The 10,096-nt window shown below is 38.2% G+C and overlaps 2 protein-coding genes across 2 annotated transcripts; both read left to right on the top strand.

Moving 5' to 3' along the window:
• Positions 1-216: 216 nt before the first annotated feature.
• Positions 217-6,429, top strand: LOC125648464 (protein FAM234B-like). The gene is made up of 13 exons (XM_048875574.2): positions 217-687; positions 977-1,327; positions 2,035-2,169; positions 2,272-2,463; positions 2,599-2,741; positions 2,891-3,065; positions 3,647-3,791; positions 3,916-4,080; positions 4,767-4,860; positions 4,992-5,186; positions 5,278-5,521; positions 5,634-5,789; positions 5,905-6,429. Exons 1-13 carry the CDS (start codon positions 681-683, stop codon positions 6,201-6,203), a joined length of 2,301 nt encoding a protein of 766 aa, XP_048731531.1. The 5' UTR covers positions 217-680; the 3' UTR covers positions 6,204-6,429.
• A 161-nt stretch (positions 6,430-6,590) lies between these two features.
• On the top strand, positions 6,591-10,092 carry LOC125646455 (uncharacterized). Its single transcript, XM_048872774.2, has 3 exons — positions 6,591-6,690; positions 8,393-8,577; positions 9,168-10,092. The coding sequence occupies exons 1-3, from the start codon at positions 6,611-6,613 to the stop codon at positions 9,872-9,874; spliced, it is 972 nt and encodes a 323-aa protein (XP_048728731.2). The 5' UTR covers positions 6,591-6,610; the 3' UTR covers positions 9,875-10,092.
• The last annotated feature ends 4 nt before the right edge of the window (positions 10,093-10,096 follow it).

Here is a 10,096-nt window from a genome sequence, read left to right as displayed (position 1 = left end):
CACACTTAGGTTACTAAGGCACTTTAGCTACAACTCCGCTGGATAACATACCTATTCGTGCGTCGAGCCCCAAAACGAATGGCACCACCCGATAGAGCATCAAATTTCCTGTCGATTGAGTGTTTCAAGTACGAAATTCCCACCAAAATAAAGAAAATACGATCAATCAAAGAAGCCCACCCAATTCTTCCTAGTTACCATTGTTCGCACAATTAATGTAGTAGTATGATATATTTGTGCAAAAGAAATATCTGCTTTAAATAATCATTGCAGTTATACATATTAAAATCATATGTTTTACCCACCTCTAGAGTAGATGTATGTAGTATTGGTAATACAAGAATATCATCTTTAAAATATACTACACGGTTTATCATTATAATCAAAAAAATATTCTAAAAAGTGACAAAGTTGTCAAAGTTGTAAAGATGATACCATAGCATTGTTATCTTGGATTAAAATACGAAGGTAGATTGGTCTATTATGGAACGTTGTGGCCCGGAATTAGACTACTTGTATTTACGAGTCATTCGCCGTTCCGGAATTAGATTACGTGTATTAACGAGTCGTTCGCTGACACCAGAAACAGTCCTTATCTTCCCGGAGACAGAAGTTGAGTTTGTGGAATGGTTAGGATAGGTTAAACAGGAGATTAGTCAGATAACTAGATACCAAACAGTATGCCAGGTAATTTAGTATTTCTTGTTTATATCATTATATATAATTGCAGAATATAAGAGTCTGAGACTCAGGATATGCTAAAGGGTTACATGGCGTTGATATTTATAGTAATATACATGTATACTTTACTGTGTTTTACTTTCTAAGCTCATCCGTGACATAGAAAAATTACTTCTTGTACATGTATTATAGATTCACGATTTTCTCGACGCAAACATCACGTACTTTTTACGAATGAGTGTGCTTATTATACACGTCTAACTTAACCCATTCTTATGTTAAATTACTTGAACAGGGAAGGACTATAAAAACCTGCTGCCTCTTGGTAGCGGAAGTGAGGATGAGGACGACGATATGCCAGATTCAACGCAACCGGATGTGAAAATTCATGACAAGAGTTCGTTACTTTCGTCAAAGACCAACGGAACAGGGTACAATTTTTCCAAATCTTATAGAGACTCCGGAAAGAACAAATGTTGCACAGCAACAAACGCTGCCTTAACTTTTGCTTTGGTGCTACTGATGTTTGGGGCTGGATATATTGCTGGCTTTTTCACACCTATTTCCTTCAAACGACCCAATGACGATTCACACAAAAGAGTTTCCAGACGTGCATCACCTTGGAGAACAAAGATAGCTGATCATGGTATGAATAAGACGATTAAAATTTTATCATACATTTCATTAACGAACAAACTGATAACCCATTTTAATTCTTGAAGATGGGTTTCTTCTACGATGAAGGAATTAAGATATTCAATGTACATTTACATGTATATCGAAAGGAGATTGAAAATTTTGAATGATTTAAATCAAGATGAATGTTCATTTTAAAATAATAAAGTAAAGGATATCAAATTCACATGAATAGTACGTGATGAAAAGTTTATCTTTTCCCACCTGAGACTTGTTTGGAAGAGTTACTTGCCATTGGTAAAACATTTAATCATCTAAAAATATATGTGATAGATGATTAACTTTATTTCATATTTTCAGAAAGAGAAGGTTTATGTAACTTTTTATCAAGAGACTTGAATATAAATACAACTTTGTTTTAAAAATATTCTAATAAAGCGGGTTTTTGCATTTACTTCGACGTAAAATTCTAGACAAAATAAATCAAGCAGTACTGTTAGTAATCAATTTTTGTCTTTAATAAACTCTCCGACATGATATAATGGTTAGAGAAAAAAACACCATCTATTTATTAGACAGGAAATATGATCATTATACATTGAATACCTTGGGACTGCGTCAAAAAGGCTACGTCGTAGTTCGAATAGAATATTGTCTTTGTGTCAAATCTAGGATTACGACCCAGCAGTAACTAATACTTTGCCGTTTGGTTATCAGGCTCCGAGTCCTCTGTCCGATTGGTTGATGTGGATGGAGATGGCCTGTTAGACATTATCACAGGATTGGCTATCGGGAAAGACATCAGCACCATGGTAACAGAGCCGGGAATGGACGAATTCTGCAAAAAATTAGGTAAATGTTCCGTTAGTTGTCAAAAAGTTATCAAATCAAATTATTTCATTATCGACGAGTTGTCGTTAGAACACATGCTATTTGACAAACTTTTGGTTGTAGGTTATAAGACCCCTTGTGCTGGTAAAGTGGTTGCACTCAGGGGCTATGACGGTAAACTACTGTGGAAGGTAGATGTATACTCGGAAGTCTTCGCCTTAAACTGCCATGGTATTGATGTCAACAAAGATGGCACTTATGACTGTATAGCATCCGGGCGTCTTGGCACTATCGTTGCAATCAATCCAAAAAATGGTAGCTCACCGATAAAGAATCGGGCCAGTATTCTTATTCTTTGAAATTTTCTTATTCCGTGAATGAATTAAACTGAGTGAGCTGAAAAATACTAGTATATGTCACAATAAGTTCTCAACCTTGTGTCATCTACAGGGGAATTACTATGGACGGGGGATAAGTTGAAGCTCCACGATGGTTGGAATATTTACGCTCCAGCTACTGTGCAGGATCTGGATTACGACGGAGTAGGAGAGATCGTCATCGCTCATGGGGGAGATCCAATCATACCAGCAGGGGTAAGTATCAAGTTCAAGTGCCGTCACTCAAACATGGTTAATCATTTTGGGACATTTTCTATTGATAATTCGTCGTTTTTCTTTTGTCCTTGAAAATCTTAAGCACTACATTCAGTACTAGTATATCATAAAATTCATATTATGAACAGAGGCATGACAGAAATCCTGGATGGTTGTTGCTTCTATCCGGAGCCACGGGCGAACCCATTGGACGACCACTGAAAATGCCTGAATCGAAGGAGATTTACATATCCCCAGTGATACACGAACGTAGGGACGGGTCCCAATACATATTATACGGAAGTGGCGGCGAAACGGTTGGAGGTAAATCGGAGAAAATAACATCGTTTCTGGTCTAAATTGGTAGTATAAAGAAGACTTCAGTTTTAGGAGTTGCTGAACATAAATCATTGAATTGTTGTGGTATATGTCGAGCATTAATTCGTTCTAGTTCCACTTTTGGCATAAGGAGCCTCAATACACGACCTCACCATCAATGATTTATAAAAATAACACTTCAAGCATGTCAAACAGACACATGCATTTCCATTACTAACTACTTTTCTGTCTCTATTTTCAAAAGAACCTTTTATCGATATTTCTATCTTTAATGCTTTATTCGGGTTTGTTTCTGACGAAATTTCAAGTTTGATGTTTTATCAAAATCTATTTCTGGCGATATACCTACTTTCATGTTCTATCTAGTTCTGTATCTGATTATCTTTTTATTTCCTCCTCCTAGGCACCTGATCCCACCTTTGGTATATCCAGGGATCCGTGTTTGCCTAACTTTCTATTCTATATTCCTTATAGGAGTTTTGAGATTGATCACTGTACCTTATCTTCACCTTTGTCTTTTACCCATGTCCGTTTCTGATGATTTCTTATTTTGATGTTTTACCCAGGTCTGTTCCTGGCAATATCTGTGCCAGACTTCTACAGATATGTCCACGGATACGACAAGGATCACTTGGTGCCCAACGTCCGCGGAAAGTATGAAAAATTTGGATTTAAAGACCCTTTGGAAAGTGGAGCGGTGGAACTCTTCAGGTAAATATCCAAGTTTGATGTGTGAAGTTCATTTAATAAATTATCTAGTTAACAATAATAAAGATGAAAGACTTTGACAATCATGTGTAGTCTGTGATAAATCGTTCTTTTACAAACTTTATAGGAGTGATACGAAAGGTGTGATGGTTCCTCCGGTACTGACTGATGTCAACAAAGATGGTGTCAAGGATATTGTGATGTCGGCCTTTGATGGGACTATGATTCTGTATTGTGGTGAGACGCTGAAGATCAAGTGGAAGATTAAGTTTGAAGATCGAGAATCCTACAGGTAAAAATGAATATCTATGATAAAAATAAAAATCTAATCTACAGGTAAAATCAAATATACATATTAGTAAAAATATAGATATCGTTAGGTAAAAATCAATATCTGTAAGTGAAAATTAGATATTGTGAATGAAGATTTCAGAATACAGGCAATGTCGAATGAAATTTTAAAAAACGTTGCAGTAGAAATATCTGTCCTCTGTGAATGGCATTGTAATTTGCATTGGTAGTGATTTGATGGCACTAAGTAGAAATTGGTATATGTGATCATTGTCTTGGTTTCAATCTTCAAATTTATAACACCGCCACGGTGGTCTAGAGGTTAGAGTGTTCTCCCCGCATACGGAAGGCCGGGGTTCGTATCCCGGCCGCGACTGACCTAAGTCGTTAAACAGGTAGTGACAGTTCCATCGCCAAACGCTCGGCATCAGGTGTGAATGTCACGGGTCCTCGGAGATGACCTTAAAACCGAATGTCCCGAGTCGCAGTAGGTGTGGCACGCTAAAGAACCCTCACTGCTCAATGGCCCTAAGTGCCGAGTAAAGGCCTAAATTTGAAGCCCTCACCGGTCTTGGTGACGTCTCCATATGAGTGAAAATTTCTCGAGAGAGACGTTAAATAAGATACAATCAATCAAATTCATAGCAATCGATCATGTTTGATCTGATGGTTCTCTTTTACTTTCAGTAATCCAGCTCCTGGTTATTTCAATGACGATGATGTTCTTGATTTCATGGTTCACTGGAGCGGTGGATCTTGGCCTTATTATAACTTCACAGAGGTGAGTAACGCAGTATTTTCTTATATCATAAACAAAAATCAAATAATAAGATTAATTCATGATGTTGTTTCATGTCGTCTATGAACTTGAAAAAGAAGATTCAGACTAATGCTGATTTTATTACATCACAGACCATTGTCATCGACGGTAAAGATGGAGCCGTTTTGTGGAATACAACATCTGGTCGGTATGACGTCACCTCCGATTTGACTGTCAGGACAGCTGCAAGGAACCGTGACATGTTTTTATTTCGCATGCAGGGAAGAAAAGGAAAAGATCCAAGACCCCAAGGTGCAATACATGGAGCTACAGGAATACAAAGAGTGGTGAGTGACCCCATTACTATAGGGGAATACTTTAAATGGAAGTCAGAGGTAGCCACACCTACTGAGGTTATTTTTATTTTATCCACGGTAGATAAACAATAAACGATCCGTTGACGGCGAGATGGACTTCGTTGATCAACATGTAACGGACAGCGACTTTGAAGACGACGGAATCTTTCTTCCAGAAGAGCACGTGCGTCATAGAAGAGCAGACAACTACGTTGAGTGTGAGAGTGACCAAACTGTGTTTTTGGCAGAATTATTTGCTCTTGACAGGACAGTTATGAAGAATCCGGTCAAACTTTGGGAAAGAGGGTCTCAAAAATTGTATTACAGTAAGTTACATACATGTACCTTTTTAGTCACCTCGTGATACATGTACTAAAACGTCCACATGAATCGTTACATTTGGTGCGTATTGAGATGTTTAGATATGTCGTTTTACAGAGCTAAGCAGCAAGGACAGGAAAATGATGAAAGCAGTTCAGAAACAGTATGGGGTAACAAATAACCTTACTGAACTCGAGATTCCATGGACGCGCGGGAAGCGAGCAGCCGATGGTCCTTTTTGTGTTATGACGCAACCAGACGAAAGAACTACTGGTATACTGATGAATCAGTTTGCTGTAGCCGTGTCTCTAACATACCGGTATTACCAACACTATCTTCTGAAGTTTGATAGGATAATGAATTTGTTCTTTTTTCCTTTTGATTCCAGGCGCATTTGGTGACTTAGATGGTGATGGAAAACTTGACGTCATCGTCAACTTAGTATCAGTCGGCGTCATACGTGACGAACATGCTAATTTCGTCAAAATGAAGTTCGACACAGATATTTATAAAATCAATCTTGACGACGTCATTCAGAATCGGCTTGATGTGCCAATCGACGCCACACTCCATTCTAGAATGCAGCACGTGGACAATGAGAACCAGATACACACGTTGAAGTTCCTTCCCACGGGGGAGCAGCGATGGGGAGGGTACATGGGAACCTATGGAGACAGCGTGGCCTGAGTACTCTGTGATTTAAAAATAAGAATAAGGACCGGACACGTTTTGTCTTTCAGGACCATTCTTGTATGATGGTGGTCAAAATACTTCACTGACAATTCATGATTATACACGATGTGCATATATATATATATATATATATATATATATATATATATATATGAAAATATGAATTCTACCTCCACAGATATTGAATATGCCTTATGAATAAAGAAAGTTATTTTCTGTTCACGAGAGTTCACTATTTTCGGAGTTTTTCGATCAATCATGTCTTTAGAGTTTCTAGAACTTATCGCATTAGTATAGCCTTAATCAGACATGTGAATACGAACAGCAGAAATGGCGATAACCCTCATATTCCTTATCTACTAATTTGGGGCCGATAAGTATTACTTTATCAACAGAAAGTTATGGCGCTCCGTGTTGGCTTGTCCCGAATCCAACAATGCTTGCCATTGTCAATGAAATGGATGAAATACTCGGTGCAAAGGTAGTACTTAGTACTTTTTCTATTTAAACATTTCTTATAAATTACTCGCACGTTTTATTTTCTAATATCATTTTAGGACGGCGAAGACCTAATTCCTTTCTTCTGAATTTCCTCAAACTTTGATATAATGATTTTTTTTAGGAAAGAAATATATAAAATATTGTATGCTGGTTAAGGAAGCGTGTCAAGAAATGATAAAAAATAAAAACGTGTTGTAGTCTACAACATAATACATGTACACGCACATGTATAGCGGAAAATGTCCGGATGCTTCTACTCCAAATCTTTGGATATTCTTCCCCAATGCACAGGCGCAGAGAGCGGGTACAAATTATCTTTCTGCATCACAGGAAACGGACGTTACATAAACATTATGTACCCTCGTGATTTTCAATAATGAATTCACATGGCTGGAAAATGATTAAAAGCACCTGAATTGAATTTGGAAGAGTTACCCGCCCTTGAAAAAAAACCGAGGAAACTTTAATATTTCCAAACAATATCTGCGGTAAATGATTCATTTTATTTCATTGCTCCATAAAGAGAACGTTTATGCAACTTTTTACCAAGAGATTTGTATGAAAATATAATAAAATATTCCACAGACTTCAACGTAAAATTTTAGGTGAAATAAATCAAGAAGTAATAAGAATTTTGTAAATTCCTACGGTGAATTATTTTCATTTGATAAAGCATTCAAAATGATACCATGATTACAAAAATCCCATTATCAATTTACTAGATATTAAATATGATTGTTATACATATACATTGAATACCTTAATATTGATAAACAAAGGTATATTGCAGAGCTCCATAACGTGTATGAAAAAGTGAAATGAAGAATATCTCATAATTCTAATGAAACCTTTTGTGTGTCATAAGGTCCGTGTTTGCCCTGCTCTTAATTTTATGCATGTATTCTTTGTGCGACTTATGAGATTGATCATTGTTCGTTGGATTCACTTTTCATGTGAATATTGAAACTCTAACATGAACTTATAGTACTCCATCTTATGGTGTAATGTTTCGTAAAAGTAGAACGAAAATCTTGAGTCGTACTGCATGGTACAACAAGTGTTAAAACACGGCGAGACCAGGAATTGTAGATGTGTTGTTACTGGCTTTGATGATATCGTAATTTGGCCATGGATAAATTAAAATAATTTACTGCTTTGCTTTTATATCACGGAGAATTTTTCACTCACATTAAAACGCAACTAGCTTTACGTGGGTCATATCCGAAGGGCCTGCGAATCTCACTTCTAAATGCCGAGCGTTTGGCGAAGGAGCAATCTCAACCTTTACCTCACGTCTTCTGTTTGCCGCGGCACGAGCGAGGCTCGGACTCACGACCTAGCGAACACAATTTGCATATAACGCTGTTTTCAATGAATTTGGAAAAATAGAAATTGACAAATTTACGGCACTAGACTGTTGTTCCGTTTGTACTAAAACAACATTACTTACATGTATGAATTCTTCGTTCTAGTGTAGTCGTATCATACGAGTAAAATTTAAATGAAGTTGACCACTATAAACTTCCTATTATTGATCCAAGTCGTGACCTTATCATTCATTCATTTCTTGGAAGTTCGGGGGAAGATTTCAGGTAAAGAATTACTAGAATTTGGTCAAAAATGGGGCGAGACAATATGTTTAGGTGGAGATACACATATTACCATTACCTTTTATATTCCAGTCTTTGTAGCGTTGCGGAGGACCCCCGCTACGAGATCCGAATGATGCGGCGATCAGACATGCCCAGTCTCTACTCTCTGCTGGCTGCAAACAAGTGGAACATGGAAATGTCTTACCTGGAATGTGTCTTCAATACCGACCCTACTGGACTGGTGGTGGTCGTCAAGGACGACGGAGAGGTCATAGGTGAGTAGAACGCCTTTGAACATGAGTGCAAGTACGTACAACATCTAGCGTTCTGTGTTTACTCGTATATATACATCTAGTTCTTCCTTATGATATGGTTGGTTGAATATTGTTTAACGTCCCTCTCGAGAATTTTTCACTCATATGGAGACGTCACCATTGCCGGTGAAGGGCTGCAAAATTTAGGCCCATGTTCGGCGCATTCAGCCTTTGAGGGAGGGGGTCTTTATCGTGTCACAACTATGACACGGGGATCGGTTCATCCGAAGGACCGCCGCATTTAGTCGTCTCCTACGACAAGCAAGGCGTACTGGGGACCTATTCTGACCCGGATCCCCATAATATGAATGGATAAGACAAAACAACTACATTCGGGATAAAAATAATGTCACAGATATATAGTGCTCACAGCGGGTGTGACCAGTCGACAGGGGATGCTTACTCCTCCTTGGCACCTGATCACACCTCTGGTATATCCAATGTTTGCCATACTCTTAATTTTGTATTCCTTATTGGAGTCATGACATTGATCACTGTTCATTATCTTCACCTTTTCACAAAACATTACATACAATTGAATTCTTTAACAGGACATAATGGAATCCTGGCTCATAGCGACACGATTGCGTCCTCTGGTATGAACATTGTGAAGGACGAGTACCGGAAGTTGGGAATAGGGAAGCAGATGTTCCGGGAAGTTATGAAGGTGATGGAGGACCGAAACGTAGGCGGTACAGCCCTCTCCAACAGAATCACGTTTTATGCACAATTTGGTTGGACAATCAAGTCCTATACTTTCCACTACAGCCAGGGTCCTGTCAACCCCGACTTCATTGCAGACGTCCCGGAAGGCGACTTTGAGGTTGTGAATGCACGCGACATGAAATTCGATGACGTCATTGCATATGATTCTGGGATACATACGGTGCCTAGACCAGTATACATCAGTAATTGGGCGGAGCATCCGTCAGCAACCACTTATGTTGCACTAAAGAGTGGGCGTGTTGTCGGATATGGAGTACTTCGCCCTGCAGACTTGGGATACAAAATGTATCCCTTATATGCTGATGACCCGAAAATTGCCAAAGCCCTGTTCTGCAGACTTGCATCAGCAATTCCCACTGGAGAAGATGTTATATTCACTCATCCCATAGATAACGATCAGGCCAATGCATTTGTAGCTGGAAACAAATTAGGCTCATATCTTTCTATGACCAGACTTTATAACAAGTGGAACATACCAGTGGATATTAAGAGAGTATACTCCATATCATCTTCCGAGTATGGCATCATCTAGTGATCACTTCACAACCATAAATGTTCTACATGCAGACATTTACTACAAAGCCACATGTCATTATTCCATATTTTATCACCAACTGCAACATTGTGCTTGCAATATGACAAGGACAAAGTCATGATTTTGCACTGGTGTTTTGAATTTATCACCAATTTCTTGTACCTTTTTTCTCAAAAAAAAAATCATGAAAAATTAAAGAGTTCATGCACATACTACAAT

Source organism: Ostrea edulis, chromosome 6, assembly GCF_947568905.1.
Source record: "Ostrea edulis chromosome 6, xbOstEdul1.1, whole genome shotgun sequence".
NCBI lineage: Eukaryota > Metazoa > Mollusca > Bivalvia > Ostreida > Ostreidae > Ostrea > Ostrea edulis.
This window is presented reverse-complemented; position numbering and strand designations above follow the sequence as displayed.

Coding starts and splice junctions, on each gene's coding strand:
- LOC125648464 (XM_048875574.2), top strand. Junction 2,170..2,271: donor CGAATTCTGCAAAAAATTAG/GTAAATGTTCCG, acceptor TTTTGGTTGTAG/GTTATAAGACCCCTTGTGCT. Junction 4,081..4,766: donor GAAGATCGAGAATCCTACAG/GTAAAAATGAAT, acceptor TTTTACTTTCAG/TAATCCAGCTCCTGGTTATT.
- LOC125646455 (XM_048872774.2), top strand. CDS start 6,611: ATGGCGCTCCGTGTTGGCTTGTCCCGAATCCAACAATGCTTGCCATTG. Junction 6,691..8,392: donor ATGAAATACTCGGTGCAAAG/GTAGTACTTAGT, acceptor TTTATATTCCAG/TCTTTGTAGCGTTGCGGAGG. Junction 8,578..9,167: donor GGACGACGGAGAGGTCATAG/GTGAGTAGAACG, acceptor ATTCTTTAACAG/GACATAATGGAATCCTGGCT.